Source organism: Bubalus bubalis, chromosome 2 (assembly GCF_019923935.1).
Source record: "Bubalus bubalis isolate 160015118507 breed Murrah chromosome 2, NDDB_SH_1, whole genome shotgun sequence".
Lineage (NCBI taxonomy): Eukaryota > Metazoa > Chordata > Mammalia > Artiodactyla > Bovidae > Bubalus > Bubalus bubalis.
Genome location: NC_059158.1, coordinates 184,645,570 through 184,671,256, shown reverse-complemented (window position 1 = coordinate 184,671,256; position 25,687 = coordinate 184,645,570). Strand labels below are relative to the sequence as shown.

General features: G+C 43.6%; 1 protein-coding gene across 3 annotated transcripts in view; it reads left to right on the top strand.

Moving 5' to 3' along the window:
- The window catches only part of PLA2G5 (phospholipase A2 group V), a 49,683-nt gene that overhangs the window by 12,205 nt on the left and 11,791 nt on the right, over window positions 1-25,687 (top strand). Inside the window, exon 1 of one of the 3 annotated variants that reach the window (XM_044938185.1) lies at window positions 1,496-1,607. The exons of 1 other annotated variant lie outside the window; for it this stretch is intronic. In XM_044938185.1, coding sequence (XP_044794120.1) covers window positions 1,543-1,607 — 65 coding nt within the window. In that variant the 5' untranslated portion in view covers window positions 1,496-1,542. Of the gene's footprint in view, window positions 1-1,495; window positions 1,608-14,056; window positions 14,294-25,687 lie in introns of those variants that run through there. One more of the 3 variants, XM_006054375.4, reaches the window with a different exon arrangement.

Sequence of the window (25,687 nt, the reverse complement as noted above, 5' to 3'; positions counted from 1 at the left end):
CTCACACAATGAGTTAACATCGATGCCTCCAATCCCAATCTAACACCAGAGGATTCCCTTTCCCGATTTATTGATTTATTTAAAATTTATTTTTAATTGGAGGATAATTGCTTTACAAAGTTGTGTTGGCTTCTGCCGTAAAATAATGTGAATCAGCCATAAGTACACATATGTCCCCTCTGTCTTGAATCTCCCTTCCACTCCCTTTCCCTATTTAGAATTTCTTTCTCTAACAGAGCTTCATTATTCAGTGTATTTACTCATTTGTCCAACTCTAGGGCAAATCAAGTAGTTTCAGAATTGCAAACCAATACCCCTGTGGGGGTAAAAATATTGTTCAATTACTTAAATGTTATCTCCCAGTCTGTGTCTTCCTATTCTCTTGACTGTGTCTTTTGAGGTATAGAAGTTTTTAACGTAATGAAGTGCAATGTATTTAGAAAGACATCACCAAACCCAGGGTCATCTAGAGTTTCTCTGATGTTGCCTTCTAGAAGTTTTGTAGTTTTGTATTTAGGTCTATGGTCCATTTTGAGTTAATTGTAAGGTCTGTGTCTAGATTCTCTCTCTTTTTCAATGTGGAAGCTCATTGTTCCAGCACCATTTGTTGAAAAGATTGTCCTTTCTCCATCAAGGACCTTCTCCATCAATTGCCTTTCTCCTTTGTCAAAGAGCAGTTGATTTTATCTGTGTGCATCTATTTGTGAGCTCTTGATTCTGTTCCATTGATCTGTACGTCTGTCCTTTTGGCAATAACACACTGTCTTGATTACTGTAGCTTTCCAGTAAGTCTTGAAGTGAGGTAGTATCAGTCCTCCAACTTTGTTGTTTTACTTCAATATTGTGTTGGCTATTTTTGATTTTTTTTTATCTCTTCACATGAACTTTAGAATCAGCTTGTCAATATCCTCAAAATAACCAGCTGGGATTTTTATTGGGATTGCTTTGAATGTATAGATCAAGTTGGGGAGAACTGACATCTTAGCAATATTGAGACTTTCTATCAATGAACATGGAATATCTCTTTATTCATTTCATTGTTTGATATCTTCCATCAGAGTTTTATATTTTCCTTATATAGATCTTGTACATATTTTGTAAGAATTATATCTAATTATTTCATTTTTGAGTGCTAATTTAATAATATTTAAATTTTCAATTTCTAATTGTTCATTGCTAATGTATAGGGAGGTAATTGACTTTTTAATTGAAGTATATTTGATACTACATTATATTAATTTCAGATGTATAGGATAGTGACAGTATTTCTACAGAGTATACTCCATTAAAAATTACAAGATAATGGCTGTAATTTCCTGGAAAAGCAATGGCTTTTGCGTACTGACCTTGTATCCTGCTATCTTGCTATAATCGCTTATCAGTTCCACAGGGTTTGTTTTTTTTCTATTGCTGTTGACTCTTTGTTTTTCTTTGATTTCTACATAGACAACCATATCATCTGTGAAAACAGATAGTTTTATTGCTTTCTTCCCCATAAGTATACTTTTGTTCCTTTTGCCTCCAGCGTCATGTTGAATAAGAATGGTAAGATGGGACATTTTTGTCTTGTTCTGGATCTTAGTAAAGAAGCATCTAGTTTTTCATCAGTAAGTATGATTTTAATTGTAGATTTTTTTCTAGATGTTCTTTAACAAGCTGACGAAGTCCCTTTCTAGTCCTGATTTCTGAGAATTTTTATCATGACTGAGTGTTGGGGGAAAAAGTGAGTGTTGGATTTTGTCAAAAGCCTTCTGTGTCTATTGTTATGATTAGGTGGCTTTTCTTCTTTAAATTGCTGATGTGATACAGCACATTAATTGATTTTCAAATATCAAACCAACCTTGCATATCTGGAATAAATCCCACTTGACTGTGAGATACAGTTTTTTCCTTTAATATATTACTGGATTTGATTTGTTAATTTCCTTGAGAATGTTTGTACCTATGCTTATAAGAGATGTCAGTCTATAGTTTTCCTTCCTTGTAATGTTTGTGTCTGGTTTCGGTATCAGAATAATATTGGCCTTGTAGAATGAGTTAGGGAGTTTCTGTAAGAATTTTCTGGGAGAGATTGTAGAAAAGTGGTGTAATTTCTTCCTTAAATATTTGATAGAATTCACCACTGAAATCATCTGGGCCAGGTGTTTTTTGTTTTGGAAGGTTATTAGCTATCAGCTCAATTTCTTTAATAAATATCAGCCTATTTGAGGGATCTTTTTCTTCTTTATGAATTTCATACGTTGTGTTTTTTGAGGAATTGTCCCATTCCTCCTGATCTATCAACTTTGTCAGCATAGAGTTGCTCATAATATTTCTTTATGTCCATGGGATAGATGGGATATCCTCTTGATATCCATGGGATCAATAGTGGTGACCCCTTTTTCATTTAAAATTAGTGTTTGTATATGCTCTCTCTTTTTAGATGCCTCACTGGAGGTTATTGATTTTATTAATCTTTTCAAAGAAACAGCTTTTGGTTTCGTTGCTTTTTTTCTGCTGATTTCCTGCTTTTAGTTCCATTGATTTCTCTCACTTTTGTTATTTCTTTTCTCCTACTTACTTTGAGTTTTATTTGCTTTTTCTTTTTCTATTTCCAAAGGTGGAAGCTTAGACTATTGATTTTAGATCCCCTTTCCTAATATATGCATTCAATGCTGCAAATTCTCCCCAAACACTGCTTTCAGTGTAACCCACAAATTTTGATGAGTTGTGTTTTCATTTTCATTTAACACAAAACATCTTCTAATTAATCCTGAGACTTCTTCTTCGATTCATGTGTTATTTAGAACTGTGCTCTTTAATTGGTAAGTGTTTTAAGATTTTCCAGCTATCTTTCTGTTGCTCGTTTCTAGTTTAATTTTACTGTGGCCTGAGAGCATTGTATGATTTCTGTTCTTTTAAATTTAAGGTGTGTTTTATCGCGCAGAAAGTGGTTTACCTTAGTGAATGTTTCACAAGAGCTTGGGAAGAATGTGTACTCTGCTGTTATTGACTGAAGTGCTCCATTATTCTGCTGTTGTTAACGAAAGTACTCTATTAGTCATTTAGTTGATTGATGGTCCTGCTCAGTTTTGATGTTCTGTTGATAGGGACATACACAATAAAGATTGTTATATCTTCCTGGAAAACCAACCTCTTTATTATTATGAAAATGCTCCACTTTATTCCTGGTAATTTTCCTTGCTCTGAAGTATGCTTTGTCTGAAACTAACATAGTTGTTCCTGCCTTCTTTTTATTAGTGATAGCATAGAATATCTTTCTCCATCCCTTTATTTTCAAGCTGTGTGTGTCTTTATATTTAAAAGGGGTTTCTTGCAGGCAACAGTCCTGGTTTCTTTGGCAGCTCGGTTTCTGAATTAGATGTAAATTCTGTAAATAAGTTACAGTTACATAAGTCTTGAATTCGGAGCTGATTTAATCGGAGAATGAGCTGGGGTCTGAGGCATCCATGTTCCTGGTGCAACTTGTAGCAGGGGTGTCGAGATTCAGGAGATGGTAGCTCCTGCAGCAGCTTCTCAGTCTGACAAGTCAGTTTCCTGATTGTGTCCAGGGCCACAGACTGGCTCCTTTGGGAGATTAAAGATACTAGTGTCCAGGTAAGGAGCACCTTCCCTGTTGTTCAGTCACTCAGTTGTGTCTGACTCTTTGCAACCCCATAGACCGCAGCATGCCAGGCTTCCCTGTAATTCACTATCTCCCAGAGTTTGTTCAGACTCGCACCCATTGAGTCCGTGTTGCCATCCAACCATCTCCTTCTCTACCACCCTCTTCACTGCCTGCCCTCAATTTTTTTTCCCAGCATCAGGGTCTTTTCCAGTGAGTCGGATCTTCACATCAGGTGGCCAAAGTATTGGAGCTTCAGCTATAGCATCAGTCTTTCCAATGAACATTCAGGGCTGATTTCCTTCCAGATTGACTGATTTGATCTCCTTGCTGTCCAAGTGATTCTCAAGAGTCTTCTCCAACACCACAGTTTGAAAACATCAGTTCTTCGGCACTCAGCCTTCTTTATGGTCCAACTGTCACATCCACACATGACTATGGGAAAAACCATAGCTCTGACTAGACGGACCTTTGTTGGCAAAGTAATGTCTCTGCTTTTTAATACACTGTCTAGGTTTGTCATAGCTTTTCTTCCAAGGAGCAAATGTCTTTTAATTTCACGGCTGCAGTCACCATCTTCAGTGATTTTGGACCTAAGACAATAAAGTCTGTCACTTTTTCCATTGTTTTCCCATCTATTTGCCATGAAGTGATGGGACCAGATGCCATGATCTTAGTTTTTTGAATATTGAGTTTTAAGCCAACTTTTTCACTCTCCTCTTTCACCTTCATCAAGAGGCTCTTTAGTCCTTTCCCCTTTCTGCCATAAGGGTGGTGTCATCTGCATTTATCTGAGGTTATTGATATTTCTCCTGGCAATCTTGATTCCAGCTTGTGCTTCATCCAGCCCAGCATTTTGTATAATGTACTCTGTATATAAGTTAAATAAGCAGGGTGACAATATACAGCCTTGACGTACTCTTTTCCCAGTTTGGAACAGGTCTGTTGCTCCATGTCTGGTTCTAAATGTTGCTTGTTGACCTGCATACAGGTTTCTCAGGAGGCAAGTAAGGTGGTCTGGCATTCCCATCTCTTTAAGAATTTTCCACAGTTTATTGTGATCCACACAATCAAAGGCTTTGGCATAGTGAAGGAAGTAGAAGTAGATGTTTTTCTGGAACTCTCTTGCTTTTTCAATGCAATTGTGTGGTACTTAGAGCATTCTTTGGCATTGTCTTTTTTCAGGAAGCATTTAACAGGAGGCTTCCTGTGTGCTGTTTTGGATCTTTCATGAATCCTCTGTCCCTTATTAATTCCTGAATATTCAGGAATTAAGTGGAGCAGCGAAATACTCCCAGGGGCTGAAGAATGCATGCATTTCCTTCGTTAGTTTTTCCATACGGTGATAAGTAACTATTTACAAGCCTCTTCCTTTTTATGAACCATACGGTAAAAGTGATTATTTACAACTGTCTCTCTTTGATATGGATTGCCTTATGTTTCCTTGATAATTTGTAAGTCTGGACTTTTGATTTTATCTTTGCTAGCTACCTTGTAAGACAGTATATATACCCACACTATGTTAAATAAAACACCTTTGCTCCATCAGAGCTTGGGTCCCCGTGTCTCTCTCTCTCTCTCTCTCAGGCTGATTCTTTGGAGTGCAGAAGCCCACTGAGCTCACTTTCTTGCCTGGGCTTCTAAGACCCTCTCGAGAAGGTGCACTGTGCCTTTACCCCCTCGAGAGGGCACCTGGTGCCTACATGAAGCAGTGCAAGCCTTGTGTCAAAGGCTTTATTGGTTTTTCTGTGTAAACCAAGGAATATCAGCCTCTTTCTCTCTTTTACTTTCTTATCGTCGACTCTGTACCACCAGGTTCCGGTCCATTAAAGGACCTCAACAGCCTTTCTTTAGGATTAGAATGAAAACTGACATTTTCCAGTCCTGTGGCCACTGCTGAGTTTTCCAAATTTCCTGGCATATTGAGTGCAGCACTTTAATAGCATCATCTTTTCGGATTTGAAATAACTCAGCTGGAATTCTATCACACCTTCCCTAGGGTATGCAAAACTGGTTCAATTAAACTGAAAGTTAACTGCATATGGAATTACCACATGGCCATTTGGGGTCTTTATGGCACTGGAACAATAGACTCAAAGTGGGGCCACTTAGTTGGAAGGGAGGTATAAATATGGGAAGAGGGTGTTTATGGCACTTGAGTGAACAAAAAGACTCTGGAAGCTTTGAATGGACTGGCTTGTTCAGCATCTGTTTCAGATCCTTCTAGTCCACCTGCTTGTACTGCTGAGGCTGGAAAACTTACATTAGACTCCCTTGCAAGTATGATGCCATATGTTTGAATAGTCTGCCTTATCAGATATATTTGTTTGAGATTTGAAATAAGACCTGAGTGAATGGACAAAGGCGCAGGATGGAAGGCATCAATTTGCTGGTAGAGTGTTGTAGTGTTTTTGGAAGCTCTGACAACAGCTTTATCATTTAATGAGCAGAAACAGCATCTCCCTTGGCCAAGAAGTTCTGTGATGTGACTCTGCAGGTATTTTCTGAAAGCTCGGTCTGCTTTTCCAGGACCCCCAGTCCCCATGATTGTGTAGGATGCACTGCCCTTCTGCAAATAGTTATCTTCTAAATAAATTAAATCTCCAGTCCTAAGTGGAGCACTAGGGGTAGCCTGCTGGGCTCAGTCTAGGCAGTGGAAGCTGCGAGGACTATGACTGTATACAGCAGGAAGTGTGCTGTTGGAGGAAGTGAGAAAAGGCCATTTGGACAAAGTACATAGAGTGAAATCAAAGCAGAGAGGTCAGAAAGGGCCAGATTACTGCAGGTTTCCTGGTCTTAAATTGGCTCCACCTATGGCACTTTGAAGCCATGTTGTAAAGCTGGAATTATTTTTAAAAGATGGAATTATCGAGCTGCTTTTATCTTCAATCAATTCAGTACTTTTGAGAGAGAGAGAGAGAGAGATACAATATAATGGCAGGTTTAAACTACATGTGAAAGGACTCTTATTTTGGAAATGGTTTTAAGACCCAGAAGCAACCAGAGATTAGTGTTGGAATGACCTTTAGAAGGAGGCCAGGAGCTGGATAAAGCAAATCTTTCATTGCAGCATGGAATGGACTTAATGACCTTTCGTGGACCATGTAGTTAGTGATGCCTTACCTCCCTTCTAGGTTGGCTGCAACTTTCCATTGCTCAAACCTCTCTCTGAAGTTAGATCCAGGGACACAGATAAACCCACCTCTTCATCTTTTCCAGAGAACATACTTCATTCTGTTTTCCACTTTAAAATGTTGATGCTTAGAATGGCCATTTCATATGTGCTTCACTGTGACTCTCCTGCTGCACTTACAAATCTCTCAGCACAATTATGACTGTGGGCCTCTTCTTCCTGCCTGAAATAGTGCGTGTGGGTGCATAGACACCAAGAGGTAAGGTACCAAGACTCTAGGTTCCCCCTGAGGGAGGCTCTGAGCTGCCCGATACGCTGCTCATCTGGGTCACAATTGGCTCACAACTGGATGGAACTATGGTCTGAAATTTCTAGAGGCCCAGGACCTGCAACTGAGATGACCCAAGGAAGGGTCAGGGAAACACGCACTTGTGGCTTCTTGAAGAGTTCCTGTTTGGTTTAAACCAAGAGTCTGATTTTCCCACAGCAGATAAGTGCTCTGGTTTGTGCTGGCTGCCTAGCCTGTCATTTCCTTAGTTGACTCTCTGAATCTATTCAGTTGTAGCAAAATCTTCTTTGGCTCTAGGATGGAGCCAGGAACTTCTTCAGCCAGATGTCTCTGAGGCTGTCTGATGTCGGTGGAAACTGTGGTTGGAGGTGTTCTGTCGTCAGCATCCTGGGATCTGTCCAGGAGAGGCCATCTGTCCTAGAACTGGATCTCTCTTGGTTCTGAGATGTGAAGTCAGGCATTTGAAAGGCCTTATCTGACTCCTGGTCAATGGACCAAAGGTAGGATGAGCAAGGGGTGGGGGAAGGAGAGGGCAGTGGGGCAGGGGGAGCCGGATGCAAGTGGGAACTTCAAACCTTTGCCCTGGAGTAGGAAGAGCCAGGTCCTTATTTGGGATGAATGTACTTAGAATGAAAATCATAAATGCAGAGTTGGAAGGACCCTTAACTAGAATGGAGCATTATCGTCTCATTTTACAGATAAGAAAGTATGCTCGCAGTATGGGGACCACCAGGGAGCTTGTGTGTACAAGTCTCCAGCCTCACCCAAGACCCATAGATCAGAATCTGTATCTTAAAAAGATTCCCAGGTGTTTCATAGGCACAATAAAACTTAAGAAGCACTGCCCAAGAATGTGAAAGCCAGTCAAAGACAAAAAGGCTCTGAACAGAGAAAGAAAATAAAATCTTGACTGTATTTGCATTGTAATCGAGAATGTGTAGTCTTCATGAATCATCAGGGGAATGCAGATCAAAACCATAAAGAGGCATCACCACACATTTTCAGGATAGTTGTCATCAAAAAGTACCAAATAACCGGTGTTGTCAAGGCTGTGGACAAAAGGGAGCTCTCCTGCGTTGTGGGTAGGAATGTAAACTGGTATAGTCAAGCAGTGTGGAAGTTCCTTAGAAAAGTGAAAATAAAACTACCTTATGATACAGCAATTTCACGTCTGGGTACTTAGCAGAAGAAACCAAAACCATGACATATGCACCCCAATGTTCATAGCAGCACTGTTAACAATAGTCAAGATGTGGAAAGAGTCCATCAGCAGAAGTGGGGTATAGAAATATGCATATATATATACACACACATATATACAATAAAATATTACTAAGCCACAAAAAATGAAATCTTGCCACTTGTGAAAACACTGATGGAACTAGAGTGTATTATGTAAGTGAAAAAAATCAGGCAGAATAATACAAATACTCTATGATCTCACTTATATGGGGAAAGTAAAAAAAACAAAACAAAAGAGACAAAATGGAAACAAACCTATAGATACAGAGAACGAATAAATAGTTGCCAGAGGGGAGGGGTTGGGAGTTGGATGAAATAGATAAAAGGGATTAAGAAGTATAAGCCCTCAGTTATAAAACAAATAAGCCTCAGGGATGTGATATACAGCAGAAGAAATATGGTCAATAATATCATAATAACTTTGTATGGAGGCAGATAGTTATTAGACCTATTATGGTGGTCATTTCATAATGTATGCAAATGTAAAATCTCTATATAATACATCTGAAATTAACATAATTGTACATCAACTATATTTCAGCTTTAAACAAAATAAAGTATGTAATCAAGTAAAAGCACATATTGCAACAATAGTTCTTTTAAGTTAATAAAGGTTGATTTTGTATTTTGGAACAGTTTTATATTTACAGAAGAATTGTACAGAATTCCCATGCACCTCCTCCCAGCCTGGCCACAGACATGGTTTCCCCTGCTATTAATATCTTGCGTTAGTGTGGTACATCTGTTAAAATGAATGAACCAATATAGATGCCTTATTATTAACTAATGTCTACAGTTTGCATTAAGGTTGAGTCTTTGTGTTGTTTATTCTCTGGGTTTTGACAAATGTGTAATGCCAAGTATCGATCAGCACTGCATTTTACAGAATGGTTTCACTGCCTTAAGCATCCCCCTGGGTTTCATCTGCTAATGTGCTCTCTTCATCAAAACTCTTGGCAAACACTGATCTCTTTACTGTCTCAATAGGTTCGCCTATTCCAGAACGTCATAAAGTTGGACTCATAGGGTACGTAGGTTTTTCAGATTGGTTTCTTTCACTTCGTAAGATACCTTTAAGTTTCTTCCGTGTCGTTTTGTGGTTTGACAGCTCATGTCTTTTGTTACTGAACGATATCCCATGGTATGGCTGTAACCACAGCTTGTTTATCCATCTACTCACTCAAAGACATCTTGGTTGCTTCTGTTTTGTGGTGATGATGAATAAAAACGCCATAAACATTTGTGCACGAGTTTTTTATGTGGGCATAAGCTTTCAACTCGATTGAATAAATATCTGGAGTGCAATTTCTGGACAGCATGGTAAGACTATATTTAGTTTTGTAGGAAACAGCCAAACCGTCTTCCAGAACGGCCGCACTGTTTAGCCTTCCCACCAGCAGCGTGTGTTCCTGCGGCACCGCGTCCCCAGCAACACTGGGTGCTGTGAGGATTTCGGATTTGCGCCTTGGTGATGGTGTGTTCTGGTTGTTTCAATATGTCATTCCCTAGAGACGGATCACGGGGAACGCCTTTCCACACGCTTCTTTGCCACTTGTGTATCTTCACATTTGGTGAGCTGTCTGCTCAGGCCTTTTGCCCACTTTGTAATGAGTTGTTTTCTTATTGTTGAGTTTCAGGTGTTCTCTGTATATTTTGGATACAAGTCTCAGACTCTGACTTGTGTCTTTCACAGAGCAGAAGTTTATTATTATTTACTTTAATATACTCCAACTTAGCAGTTTTTTCCCATTTCCTCCACATTCAGTGATGCCATATAGGTAGCTAGAAATGAGTCAGAGTGCAAATACTTACACATTAGAAATTTGCAAACTCTACAAATCAAGGTTTCCCCCACCCGCCCCCCCCCCCCCCCACATCAGAACTGGTTGTAAAACATTAATCAGTACACCCCTGCCTCCTGCTAACCTCCTATTGAATCATCCCAGTTGGTCTATTACTTTTATTTTTATGTACCAGGGAAGTTTTTTTATTTTGTATACATATATACAATATGGGTATTATATTTTTCTTTTGATTTAACTGCTCTTATATTTCACAATTTCCCCATTCACTTAGTAGTGAATGGGAAAAATCTAGCTACCAATATGACATCACTGAATGTGGAGGAAATGGGAAAGAACTGCTAAGTTGGAGTATATTAAAGTAAAAAAAAAAAAATACACTTCTGCTCTGTGAAAGACACAAGTCAGAGACTGGGACTTGTATCCAAAATATATATGGTTATGGTCCTTTAAAAAGAAATCTGGGTAGGAATTTCTCAATAATACAGACAGTGTTTTCTTGAATATTACTGTATTATTTATCTATAAATGACTTTGATATTTATGATTAGACAAAGTTCTTATTATTGATGGAATTTCACCATAACTTATCTGTTTGGGAAATAAAAAAACAAGTTTATATCAAAAATTAATAATTACAACTTTTCTGTCAGTTTCAAATTTTTCAAAATAAAATTTCAGGGAAAAAATGTGGGTAGTCTATGACTCAGCATTGTTGCCTTTTTCAATATATACCTTAAAATAAAACAGTTGCAGAGGGATCAATGCATGTGTGTTCTAAGTTGCTTTAGTCATGTCCGATTCTTTGTGACCCTATGGACTGTAGCCTGTCAGGCTCCTCTGTCCATGGGATTCTCCAGGCAAGAATATTGAAGTGGGTTGCCATGCTCTCTTCCAGGGGATCTTCCTGACCAGGGATCGAACCCACATCTCCTATGTCTCCTGCATTGGCAGGCGGGTTCTTTACCGCTAGGACTGTGCATGGATAGAGTGAAAAAGCAAGTTGCAAGATGTCAAGTTCTCTGTTATTCCATTTCTATAGAAATAAAACCAGCAAATAATGTTAAATATTATTTGTAGACACACATCAATTTCATGGATTTGATTACTTGCAGGCAGAGAAGGAAGGCTGGAAATAGGGCAGGAGAGGGGAACTGGAAGAATTCCAATTTAATCTATGCATTTTTAATATTTTGTTGTTGTGTTGTTGGCCCTGCAATGTGGCTGGTGGGATCTCAGTTCCCCAACCAGGGTTTGAACCCTGGCCACGGAGTTCTGTAAAAGAGTGTAGTCCTAACCACTGAACTGCCAGGAAACTCCCTAAGGCTTTAAATCTTTTAAAACAAAAATCTGAAACAAATATGGACAAAATCTAAAGGATAATTATTCTCAACTGTGGTTATTTTAAATATTACCCTTAAGGATAGAAATCATTCAGAAAAATGATTAACTTGGGTGGAGTATGGTTCACTTTTAACTTTATACATTTCTAGACTGCTTTTTATGGCTTTTATCTTCCTGTCTGATCATGAGGGGAAAAAAGAAGACAATATCTGTATTGTGTCAAGCACTATGCAAGCCAAACCAGGGGCTGCAAATCTGAATGAAGAGTCCTTCTAAGCTCCTGGGAGGCTCCGGGTAGCTGTGCGACCTTGGCCAAGTTCCTGGACCCCTGTCTGAATAGCACTTTTGCCCATGGATTTAACGTCTGTATTAGATGGAATAAATCACGTGTTCTGTTCAGCACAGGGCCTGGTGTAAGCACCCCGCAAATGTTATTTCCACCATTATTATTGTGGCAGCTGAGTTGTTATTAGCCCCTCAGTTCAGTTCAGTTCAGTCGCTCAGTCGTGTCCAACTCTTTGCGACCCCATGATTTACAGCACGGCAGGCCTCCCTGTCCATCACCAACTCCCGGAGTTCACCCAAACTCGTGTGCATCGAGTTGGTGATGCCATCCAGCCATCTCATCTTCTGTCGTCCCCTTCTCCTCCTGCCCCTAATCCCTCCCAGCATCAGAGTCTTTTCCAATGAGTCAACTCGTCACATGAGGTGGCCAAAGTATTGGAGTTTCAGCCTCAGCATCAGTCCTTCCAATGAATACCCAGGACTGGTCTCCTTTAGGATGGACTGGTTGGATCTCCTTGTAGTCCAAGGGACTCACAAGAGTCTTCTCCAACACCATGGTTCAAAAGCATCAATTCTTCGGTGCTCAGCGTTCTTCACAGTCCAACTCTCACATCCATACATGACCACTGGAAAACCATAGCCTTGACTAGACAGACCTTTGTTGGCAAAGTAATATCTCTGCTTTTTAATATGCTATCTAGGTTGGTCATCGGAGAAGGCAATGGTACCCCACTCCAGTACTCTTGCCTGGAAAATCCCATGGATGGAGGAGCCTGGTGGGCTGCAGTCCATGGGGTCGCTAAGAGTCAGACATGACTGAGCGACTTCACTTTACTTTTCAATTTCATGCATTGGAGAAGGAAATGGCAACCCACTCCAGTGTTCTCACCTGGAGAATCCCAGGGATGGGGGAGCCTGGTGGGCTGCAGTCTATGGGGTTGCATAGAGTCGGACACGACTGAAGCGACTTAGCAGCAGCAGCAGCAGCTTGGTCATAACTTTGCTTCCAAGGAGTAAGCGTCTTTTAATTTCATGGCTGCAGTGATTTTGGAGCCCCCCAAAATTAAGTCTGACACTGTTTCCATTGTTTCCCCATCTATTTCCCATGAAGTGATGGGACCAGATGCCATGATCTTAGTTTTCTGAATGTTGAGTTTTAAGCCAACTTTTTCACTCTCCTCTTTCACTTTCATCAAGAGGCTCTTTAGTTCCTCTTCACTTTCTGGCATAAGGGTGGTGTCATCTGCATATCTGAGGTTATTGATATTTCTCCCGGCAATCTTGATTCCAGCTTGTGCTTCCTCCAGCCCAGCGTTTCCCATGCCCATGCTGCTGCTAAGTCCCTTCAGTCGTGTCTGACTCTGTGCAACCCCATAGACGGCAGCCCATGAGGCTCCCCCATCCCTGGGATTCTCCAGGCAAGAACACTGGAGTGGGTTGCCATTTCCTTCTCCATCTCATGCCCATTGTTATTAGCTAATAACCATGCACTGGGCGGGCCTCTGTCTCCCCGCTACTGCGCTTCTTTCCTGGCACTTCTGCAGTATTTTTGGTGGAGGGCTTATTCCTGAGCTCTCTCCATCCTTAAACTTCAAGCTCCCTGAGAGCAAGGACTTCCCCACACCACTACCACCCCCTCCATTATTCGTCTCTGCACCCGCCTCTCAGCGCAGCAGCTGGTACAGGATAGGCATTTGAGACACAATGATGGTAGGAATTCAGAAATGAATGACACCAACTTAATTTCCAGCCACCGATGCCCCTTTTCAGAACTCACTGCCAGAAGTACATTTGCAATAGACAGTGTTGTGAGAGTTTCAGGCGAACAGGGGAGGGACTCTGCCATACACATGCATGTATCTGCTCTCTCTCAAAACCCCTCCCATCCAGGCTGGCACATTGGCTACACTCCATGCAAAATGCTTTTGGTGTTAATAAAAATAAAATAAAATAAAAAGAAGTACATTTGCTTCCCCGACTGCTTCAATACTTTCCCTTCTGATCGCTTTCCTGCCCACATGTTTTCTTAGGCTCCCATCCCCAGGATCTGGGTCCAGGCTCCCGCCTCCATCAAGACTGAGGAGCCCAGGGATGCAAACAGTCAGGTTACTTAGTAGACTGTCAGATCCCGCAGAAAGTTCCGAGCTCAGGGCTGAGGTGGCTGCGATCCTTCCAGGCTCAGGGGATTAGCAAGGCCTGTGCAGTCAGATAAGGCCATGACCTGAATAATTCAGGACTCACATCTACCCCTGCTGGAATTCTTTGGGTGACTGCCCAGGCCCCTTTGGCAGGAGAGCCAGTCCCAGGCTCCAGGTTTTTGCTGGACTTCCTGCATCTGCCAGGAGAGCTGGGGGCTGAGCAGAGGGGTGCCTGGCTGGTTCTGGGCAGAAATTCCTCCTCCCACCTCCAGGACTGCCTTCACGGCACCCTCTCATTCGCGGCTTTAGGATTCTGGAGGCCTAGAACCTGTTGGGATCTGCAGCCCTTGGACTCCAGTGCTGTGACTGAAAGTGGGGAGCTAGCAGGACCTGGGGCCCTAGACGTGGCCCAGTGAGGCTGCTCAGGAGAACAGGAGCTGAGGCCAGGCCAGAGAGGTCAGTGGTGGGCCAGGGGGCCGCAGGCCAACCAGCGGGAGTGGGAGAGACTGAGAAGGTGGCGTCTGAGGAGCCAGAGAGGGGTCCCTGGGAGGGGCGGGCAGGGCACAGACCCTGAGGGGAGATCCCTTGGGCTGTGGGGTCCTTTACTCAGAATGCATCAAACCTTGTGAGCCGTGTCGTTCATGTTTTAAATTTTATTTATTTACTTTTGGCTGTGCTGGGTCTTCATTGCTGTACACAGGCTTTCTCCAGTTGTGGTGCGGGGGCTTCTCACTGTGGTGGCCTCTCTTGTTGCAGACCATGGGCTCTGGGCACACAGGCTTCAGTAGTTGTGGGGCACGGGCTTGGTTGTCCCCCAGCACGTGGGATCTTCCCAGACCAGGGATCAGACTCATGTGTCCTGCACTGGTAGGTGGATCCTTAACTGCTGGACTGCCAGGAAGTCCCAAGCTGTGTCATTCTTAAGGAGACAAGGCCTCACCTAAAAGCAGACGGAGGTTACCCAGAAGCTCATTCCTAAGACTAGGGGCAAAGCTGGGCAGGGTTATCACCATAGGGTTCAAGTTGGGACTTGTGTTCATGTTAATCTGACAGAATTGCTTTTAACTGAAACCACACAAAACTTTCCTCTTTGGGAAAAGGAATCGTCAACAACTATTTAGCATTCCTTAACTTTTACTGAACACCCTCTGTGTGCCGGAAACTCTGGTACTCATGGAGAGAAAACCAGAGATGGGGAAGATGCCACTCCCCGCATCTTTCCTCTCCTTTCCTCTGTCTCCCCCTAGCCCTTTCTCCCTCGAATCCCAGGCCCCCATCTCTGGAAGGCAATTTAACTTTGGGTTAAGTAGACATGGCTTTGGGTGTCAAATTTACGAGGTTCGATGCAGAGCTTTGCCATCTACCAGCTGTCTGATTTGGGTGAGCCATATCTCGACCTTTGAACCTCATGGTCCCAATGGGCAAACTGCATCTGACAGTTGTGCCTGCCACAGAGGAGCGCTTTAAGGATAAATGAGCTAAGCCACATAAAGAACTTAGCATGGTGTCTGTGCTTAATCAGCATTAGCTATTCCTATTATTCGTCCAGCACACATTTTTTTCTGGGTTCCTGGATGCTGCCGGGGTAGAGACGAATAAGACACCCTCAAGGATTCATAGAGCCTAATTTGTTCATTCATTGATTGATTCAGTTAGGCAGTCAATAAACATGTCTTAAGGGCTTCCCTGATGGCTCAATGAGTAAAGAATCCACTCGCAGAATAGGAGATACAGGAGACATGGGTTTGATTGCTGTGTTGGGAAGATCCCCTGGAGGAGGAAATGGCAACCCACTCCAGTACTCTTACTTGAGATTCCCAGAGACAGAGGAGCATTGCAAAGAGTCCAACATGAGGACTGAGCGACTAAGCACAGCACAAGCCTTATGCTGGGTGCTGGAATGTCAAAGGAAAAGTCCCCAAGTTGCTCAGAGTCTTGTGGGGAGACATTGTAATGGAGTGTGGCTGATGCTATGACGAGGGAGTTCGCAGGCTGCTGGGAGAGCGCAGAGACAGGAAACTTACCCAGCTTGGGGCAGGGCAATGGGTTCAGAAGGTTTTATTTTAGCAAAGGTACACCTGATTTCCTTATTATTCTTCCAATTTACAAGCGTGCTTCTGTTCCAGGACCTTTGCACTTCCTTTACCTGGAAACTTCTCCAGGTTCCTTATAGCCTGCTCCCTCCCTTCCCTCCTTCACGTCTCCTCTGTAGTAAGTCCTTTCCTGGCCACCCTATTAAACTGGTTACTACCACCACGAGCCCCCTCCCACCAACACACGCACACACACACACACACACACCACTCCCATTCCTCCTTTCCTGATTTTTTCTCCATAGCGTTTATCAGTACCTAACAAATTCTATGTTTTTCTTGTTGACTGTCCATTTCTGTCTGCTCCTTCCAGAATGCAAAGTCCACAGGAGCCACAAGGGCATAGTTCTCATCTGTCTTAGTTCATTGCTCTTCCCCAGAACCAGAGCTTAGCACATAATAGGTGCTCACAAAATAGTGACTGAATGATAAGTGTGCGAAGTCTAGAAAGAGGAGTAGGACTGGAGGAAGAGAAGAAAGTGGATGGGGTAACAGGAAGGAAGGGAAGGAGGAGGAAGGGGGAAGAGAGAGGGAGCGGGCAAGAGGGAGGGAGAGAGGGCCATCGCACTACGGACTGGAAGGGGCGGGCGTCAGTCTTCTTCCCGGCAACGCGTTGGGTTTTGGGTGGACCCAAGGCAAGCCTGGAAAGGGGTGAGCAGATCATGGGGGGCCGCGTACCTGATGGGGAGACAGATCTTATGACTTCGGCAGCACAGAGGTTAGGACGATTGACCCAGGAACAGAAGGGGAAGCCGTGAGCTCTGCCAGGCAGGTATCAGGGAAGGCATCTGGACAGGTATCAGGGAAGGCATCTGGAAGAGGCAGCCCCTCCTTGTAAGCCAGGAGAAGGAGTTCAGATGTTCTTCTGGGAGCCACTGGCATTCTAAAGACCTGTCCTCATCTACCCGATCCTAACAGTTAGGGGTCACATCACGACCTCTCAATTGAGCTTGGCTTCCGCTTCCTTACCGCCACGTTCCATGAGAGCCCTGCTCATTGGAATGGCTCAGGAAGTGGTTGCTGGGTTGGGTTGGGGCTGAAAACAAGTGGAATGGCCTGGAATCCTGAACACCTCAGGATTATGAGCCTAGATCGTTGGGTCTTAGGTCTTGGGTCTTCAGAGCCACAAGTGGCCCTAGGGTTTCTTCTGCCTCCAAAAAAGAGGGGCCATATCTGCATGGGACAACAAGTAGGCTTTGCCAGGTGAAAAGGAGGGTGAAGAACATGCCAGGTGGAGCAAACGACAGAAACAGAGTCAGAGAGGAAGGCTAGTTCAGGGAATGTTTCTTGACAGCAAATAGTTGAACTGATTTTTCAAAGATAAAGGAAAACGCATCCTTGCTATCAAGTAGGTGTTTGGATTTGCATCTTTAGCAAAAGTTTTGGTGAAAGTTGAAGTTGAGTCTGTTACGTGTGTACCAGCTCAAGACAGGGCTGGCTGTGTGCATCTTTAGGGCAAGCAGCCAACTCACTGCTGTTGTTCAGTCACCCAGTCATGTCCTACTCTTTGCGACTCCATGGACTGCAGCATGCCAGGCCTCTCTGTCTCTCACCATCTCCCAAAGTTTGCCCAAGTTCACGTCCACTGCATCACTGATGGCATCCAGCCATCTCATCCTCTGACACCCTCGTCTCCTTCTTCTTCTTCATCTTCTTCTTCATCCTCTGACACCCTCTTCTCCTTCTGCCCTGAATCAAACGTGTATTCAGAGTCGATTTCCCCTAAGATTGACTGGTTTGACCTCCTTGCTGTCCAAGAGACTCTCAAGAGTCTTCTCCAGCAGCACAGTTTGAAGGCGTCACCATTCAATGCTCTGCCTTCTTTATGGCCCAGCGGTCACAACCACTGGGAAGACCATAGCCTTGACAACACGGACCTTTGTAGGCAGAGGAATGTCTCTGCTTTTCAACTGTCTAGGTTTGTCTTAACTTTACTGCCAAGAAGCAAACGTCTTCTGATTTCATGGCTGCAGTCACCATCTGCAGTGATTTTAGAGCCCAAGAAGAGGAAATCTGGCACTACTTCCACATTTCCCCCACCTATTTGCCATGAAGTAATGGGGCTGGATGCCATGATCTTCGTTTTTTTAATATTTCATTTTAAGCCTGCTCTTTCATTCTCCTCCTTCACCCTCATCAAAAGGCTTTTTAGTTCCTTTATTTGTAGCCAACTCATGTCATGGCTGAAATCCAGTAGACCTATTACTGCCTCCAGACTTAACTGATGCATCCATCCAATCATTGTCACTCCGCAAATGAGTACTGACCACCACACAAGTATTAGGCTTTGTGCTAGCAGCTGATACTGTGATGAAGAACAAGACTGAGAAGCTTCCTGCTCTCTGGTGGAAGAGGTAGGAGACAGACATCATAAACAAGTTAAAAAAAAAAAAAAAAAAACCACTTCAAAGAGACTTAGAGATAATGGGAAGTGCTGCCGAGCTGTAGAAAGGTAAACTGGGAACGAGAAATTGCTAAATAGAAATTACTAAATTGCTAAATTACTCAAGTTTTGCTAGTTAATGGGAGAAGTTAAAGTTAGCTGAATGTTGATAATTGGTGGAAGTTTCAGTTCAGTTCAGTCCAGTCGCTCAGTCGTGTCTGACTCTTTTCGACCCCATGAATTGCAGCATGCCAGGCCTCCCTGTCCATCACCAACTCCCGGAGTTCACTCAGACTCATGTTCATCGAGTCAGTGATGCCATCCAGCCATCTCATCCTCTGTCGTCCCCTTCTCCTCCTGCCCCCAATTTCTCCCAGCATCAGAGTCTTTTCCAATGAGTCAACTCTTCGCATGAGGTGGCCAAAGTACTGGAGTTTCAGCTTTAGCATCATTCCTTCCAAAGAAATCCCAGGGCTGATCTCCTTCAGAATGGACTGGTTGGATCTCCTTGCAGTCCAAGGGACTCTCAAGAGTCTTCTCCAACACCACAGTTCAAAAGCATCAATTCTTCGGTGCTCAGTTTTCTTCACAGTCCAACTCTTACATGCATACATGACCACTGGAAAAACCATAGCCTTGACTAGACGGACCTTTGTTGGCAGAGTAATGTCTCTGCTTTTGAATATGCTATCTAGGTTGGTCATAACTTTTCTTCCAAGGAGTTTATAAAAGAAAAAGGATCCAATTTACTAGTTTGTTGCATTGGAATATTTCTATGATTTATTCTTTTTTTTTTTTAATTTTATTTTATTTTTAAACTTTACATAATTGTATTAGTTTTGCCAAATATCAAAATGAATCCGCCACAGGTATACATGTGTTCCCCATCCTGAACCCTCCTCCCTCCTCCCTCCCCATTCCATCCCTCTGGGTCGTCCCAGTGCACCAGCCCCAAGCATCCAGTATCGTGCATCGAACCTGGACTGATAACTCATTTCATACATGATATTTTACATGTTTCAATGCCATTGTCCCAAATCTTCCCACCCTCTCCCTCTCTCACAGAGTCCATAAGACTGTTCTATACATCAGTGTCTCTTTTGCTGTACACAGGGTTATTGTTACCATCTTTCTAAATTCCATTACTCAGCCATTAAAAAGAATACATTTGAATCAGTTCTAATGAGGTGGATGAAACTGGAGCCTATTATACAGAGTGAAGTAAGCCAGAAAGAAAAACACCGATACAATATACTAACGCATATATATGGAATTTAGAAAGATGATTTATTCTTTTAATTTTGAGAACTATGATCAGTGAATATGAAATCATTTCAAGTATATAGAATTTTCATTATTTGTACCTAAGTGTTAATAGATAAATTATCTATAGATTTGCAAAAGGAAAAAAGTGTCAAATAATAAACTGCATACAACATAATTAAAAAAAGACAACGATGATAAGTGCCATGCAGGGAAAAAAATGGAGCCTTATGGAATTAACGGAGGAGGAGAAGGAGGAGTGGCCTTGGGTGGATGGTCAGGGAGGGCCCCCTGGAAGAGGAGGCATTTAAAATGAGACCTGGAGGATTAGGAATGAAGAGCACCAAGTCTTGCTAAATAGTAGTATTCTAGGCGGTGCTGCCGCGTGCTTAGTCGCTCAGTTGTGTCTGACTCTTTGCAACCCTTCAGATTGTAGGGGAGCAGCAAGCACCACAGTTTTCTGTAGAAAGGCTTGGAATGTTCATGAACAGGTTAATATGAGGGCACCCGCTGACATGGAATGTCGGACCTGGAGCTCATACAGCCCACGTCCCACTTAACAGATGTTGCTCTTGACAACATCCCTGGATATGACAGGTGCATGGATGAGCATGAGGGGAGCCCAAGAAGGTGCATGCTTAGTTGCTCAGTCGTGTCTTTGCGACCCCATGGACTGTAGCCCGCCAGGATCCTCCGTCCATGGAATTCTCCAGGCAAGAATACTGGAGCGGGTTGCAATTTCCTTCTTCAGGGGATCTTCTTGACCTAAGGATTGAACCTGCATCTCGTGTATCTCCTGCATTGCAGGCAGATTCTTTACCTGCTGAACCAGAAGGTGGATGCACAGAATATTTGACAACTCTCTCCACGCCACAGAACAATTGAATGGCTCCTGATTTTTCTGTTGTTGTTGTTGTTTTTTTTTAAATGGTTATCTTTTTTATCTTTTACTTTTGACTGGGCTGAGGGTTTGTTTCGGTGCACAGCCTCTTTGCTGCTGCACGAAAACTTTCTCTATTTGCAGCAAGCTGCTCTCTAGCTGTGGTGGGTAGGACTCTCCTTGTGGAGGTTTCTCTTGCTGCGGAGTGCAGGCTCTGGGGTGTGCGGGCTTCAGCAGTTGTGCCGTGTGGGCTTACTTGCCCCATGGCATGCGGGATCTTCCCAGGCCAGGGATCAAACCTGTGTCCCCTGAATATCTTGCTAAAATGTAATTTAAAAAATACTTTTACAAACCTATGAGCCTAATCTTCGTAACTGGCACCCACTGACGTCTGTTTCTGGTAAGTCTCCTGTGCTCCTGATATTTAAAGACAACTCCTTTTCCTGTGAAGTCCAGCGAGGTCATGACCTGCTCCCTCGGTCACCCATCCCACCCCACACACTGCATTTCTCGGCACGCCCAGGCCTGGGGCTGGCTCTGGGGCCAGCTCTGCAATGCAGCCATGCAGGACAACTAAGCTGCCTTTTACCCACAAATAACTTTCAGGAGTTTGGAGAGAGAGGGTGAGTGCCCCAAGCCCACTTCCAAATACCAGTTGGCCCCCATTCCTTCCATCCGACAGGCATCCTGTGCTGCAGAGATCCCCAGTTTTCCAGAAGCTTTCCTGGAATTGGGAGTCAGGACCAGGCACATCCCTCTAGGTGAGGTCAGCTAGGACTCGTTCTGGGCACCCACCCTTGCCATCACCATGGAGACGGCTGCTGCCTCTGTGATCTGACTGCTCCTGGGCTTGCAGATCACTCAGATGATTGCTGAGCTGTGACCCCACCCTGTCCTTGTATGTTTCAGTTTCAGGGATCTTGGGATAAGACCTATTCAGCCCCTTAGTGAACTCACATCATCCTGCTACAGATCGAGGTCATACTGGGACACTCAGAAACAGAGTAAAACTCCTTAGCCTGACCGACACCCAGGGTTCTTTGTGACCCATTCAGTTGCATCTTTTCAGCTACCCTTTCCCACCTTTCCTAAATTCCTATTATACACATATAGCAATGTCCCTTTTCTGGGAAATCAAGAGGTGTCATATCCTTCTTTCCTGGGAAAACAGCTATGATGAACCTAGACAGTGTATTAAGCAGACACATCAGTTTGCCGACAAAGGTCTGTGTTGTCAAAGCTACAGTCTTTCCAATAGTCATGTACGGATGTGAGAGTTGGTCCATAAAGAAGGCTGAGTGCTGAAGAACTGATGCTTTTGAAATGTGGTTCTGGAGAAGATTCTTGAGATTCCCTTGGGCAGCAAGGAGAGCAAACCAGTCGATTGCAAAGGAGATCAACCCTGAGTATTCATTGGAAAGACCGATGCTAAAGCTGAAACTCCGATACTTTGGCCACCTGATGAGAAGAGCTGACTCATTGGAAACGACCCTGAGGCTGGGCAAGATTGAAGGTGGGAGGAGAAGGGGGAGACAGAGAATGAGATGGTTGGATGGCATCACCGACTCAATGCACATGAGTTTGAGCAGGCTCTGGGAGACAGCGAAGGACAGGGAAGCCTTGTCTTCAGCGCTTGGTGTGGAGGACTGGCATGCTGCAGTCCATGGGGTCACAGAGAGTCAGACATGACTGAGCGACTGAACGGCAGCAGTCCTTGCCTCGGTCAGCGGTGTGTCTCAGCTCTGCACTCAGTGGCATAGTGTTAGTAGCATGAGATTCACCAGGGTGGGGTATGTGCACCATAGAAATTGGCAAACGTTAAAAATCAGGACTTTTTACCCTCTGGAAAGCCAGCTATTAAATATTTACTAGAATATCGCTGTCTAACTCCCTCAGCATCACCGACTCAATGGACATGAGTTTGAGTCATCTCCTGGATTTGGTGATGGACAGGGAGGCCTGGCGTGCTGCAGTCCAAGGAGTTGCAAAGAGCCGGATACGGCTGAGCGACTGAACTGAACTGAACTTCCTTGCTATCCCACCGATTTGCAGTTCCCTGAATGAGCTATTATAATCCATACGTATGACTTCTGTACACGCGGTTCCTTCTACCTGAATGACCTGCCTCACATTCTTGCCCTGGTAAACCCCAGTTCACTCTCTCTCTTTTTTCTTTCATTTAAAAAAATTGTGATAAAATACACAGAACCTAAAATTTACCATCTTAACCATTTGAAGTACATAGTTCAGTGGCATTGAGTACAGGTATAATGTTGTGCACCCACCACCGTCCATCTTCGTAACTCTTTTCATCTTGTAAAACTGAAACTCTGCACCCTTTAAACATTAATTCCTCATTCTCCATCCCCCAGACTCTGGCCACCATTCTACTTTCGGTCTCTAGGATGTTGATTACTCTTAAGTGTCTCATATAAATGGAATCATACCATCTTTGTCTTTTTGTGACTGACTTATTTCAGAATTTCCTTCCTGTTTAAGGCTGAATATTATTCCATGGTATGCAGACTCCATATTTTATTTGTTCATTGACTCGTCTGTGGGCACTTGGGTTGTTTCCATGTTTTAGCGATTGTAAAGAATGCTGCTATCATCCTGGCTGTATCATATCTCTTTGAGACTCTGCTTTCAATTCTTTGGGACACACACCCAGAAGGAAATTTCTGGGTCATATAGTAACTCTACTTTTAATTTTTAAGGAGCTGCTGTACACAGTTGCCCACAGCAACTGTACCATTTTACGTTCCTACCAGCAGTGCACAAAGTTCCAAGCTCTCCAAGCTACTCTTAAAGATTCAGCCAAGGCACCTCCTCTTTCAGAAGGCCTTCAGTAACCTCTTAAAAAAATACAGTGTTTACTGAGCAATTATTAAGTACTAGGCTCTGAACTCGGCACTTGAAACACAATTGTGGAAGAGATGGTTTCTGCTCTCAAGGCACCCCCTGTCCCATTGCTGATAAACATGTGGAGAGGATGGAACTCGAGACTGAGTTCTATGGCAAACCCCTAGAGAGCCCACCAGGCAGAGAGCAGCCGAGAGTCAGGGTGGGCAGAAGGAATGGGGAAGACCACCACGGCAAAGCCAGACACATGTTCAGTCTGTGGGTGAGGCCACTTCTCAGCCCCAGAGCCAGGACTGCCAGATATTTTAAGCAGAAGCTGGAAATCTGGATCTCAGGCTGAGATCTAACGTTTATACATCAGCTATTAACTCCATTTTTTAAAAGGAACTCTATAAGACAAGCAAAGCATTTCCAAGGGTTACATACTGCCCTGGGCTGAAACTATATAACCAAAGATCCAATTCGACTCATCAGTTACTGGTAATTATGAGGTTGTAACTCTAAATCAGCTTTCACTTCTCCATCTGGTCTATAAGGAAATCATGTGACACTTTGGTGGATGGCCTGGGAAAATCCCAATCATTATGTCTTTATTGGGTTTCAACCTCTTTGTGTAATGGAAAGTTCTTGGACTTAAGTGACAGGACAGGCTCAAGAGTCTGGTTCTACTTTTTACTAGGTGTGACCTTGGGCAAACTAACATCACCCCTCAGTTTCCTTACTGACAGATGGGATCACAGTGCCCCAACATGATTTTGTGAGGGTTAATGCATGAATCAGAGAAGGCAACGGCAACCCACTCCAGTACTCTTGCCTGGAAAATCCCATGGATGGTTTCCCTGATAGCTCAGTTGGTAAAGAATCCGCCTGCAATGCAGGAGACCCCGGTTCAATTCCTGGGTCGGGAAGATCCCCTGGAGAAGGGATAGGCTACCCACTCCAGTATTCTTGGGCTTCCCTTGTGGCTCATTTGGTCAAGAATCCACCTGCAATGCAGGAGACCTGGGTTTGATCCCTGGGTTGGCAAGATTCCCTGGAGAAGGGAAAGGCTACCCACTCCAGTATTCTGGCCTGGAGAATTCCATGGACTGTATGGTCCATGGGGTTGCAAAGAGTCGGACGCAACTGAGCGACTTTCACTTTCACTTTCAAGGTCATGAACACCAAACTTGTGTTTTGCTTGTGGCACTATGGAAGCTCACTGATACTGAGTTCTTCTCTTCTTTCTTCCTGAGCTGTTGGCCTTGTCCTTCCTTCCAACAGGAATGACCAAAGTGGACAGTGTGTGTGATGAGTTCTATAACTTTGCAGAGACAGGCAAATGTCCTGTAGAAGGAGCAATCAGGGGAAACTTCCTGGAGGAGGAAGACTCAAGGCAGACTTTCTGGCAGTGAGTCCCGGGCAATCCTGTTCTATGTGCCAGCCTCCTGGGGGGCATCAAATAGTTTGATGAGGCTAGGGGTGTTTCAGTCACCCAGGGCCTCAGGGCAAGATAGTATCTGGGTGTCAACGGCTGTCCAGGTCTTTGACCCTGGGCAAGACTTCATGAGACAGACACATCAAGGGCCCCAGCATGCTTACGGGGTTTTAATTCATTCCACGGACATGTCTTGTGGGCCCTATCATGGGTTAGGTCTTGTTCTGAGTGCTGGGGTCAGAAACTAACCAGAGAAGAATCCTGCATTCAAGAGTCTCCACTTGAAGTGTTTTGAGTGTTTTAATGCTGAAGCATGAATGATTGGTTCCATTACCAGAGACGGGGAGGTGGGAGGGGCTGAGTCATGGGGGACACAGTGAGTTTAGTTTTGGGGTTCCTGCAGGACATTATATAAATATAATTTATATATTAATAGAAACCAATATAGTATTATTTATATAATTATAAAATATATTTAATAATTATATTTTAAAGTGTGGGCTCGGGGAGTGCAATGAGAATGAAGCTAGAGCCAGAGGAGTCATGCATTTACTCAACAAAGCTACCTAAGCACCTACTATGTGCCAGATGCTGGGGGTGCAGAAATGAAGCAGACCCAGAATGTACCTTCGTGGGGCTCTCAGTTTAGTGGAAAGACATAACAGCAATAATATTTATAGCAGTTATGATCAGTAAATACCTCCTAGATGCCAGGCACTGTACTGAATCCCTCTGCCTGCCTCATCTCATCGAATCACAATTATGAAATGAAGTTGCTCCTGTTATTGTCCTGTTTTACAGATGGTAAAACTGAGACCTCAGGAGGTCAGGCGACATGAGTAGTCAGAGGTGACGTTCAGTTTTCAAGACTTCTCTGTCTGATGGGCAGCTCAGGCTCTTTGACCTGACATTGTCCTTTCTCCTCTGTGAATTCAGTCATTTGCACTCCACT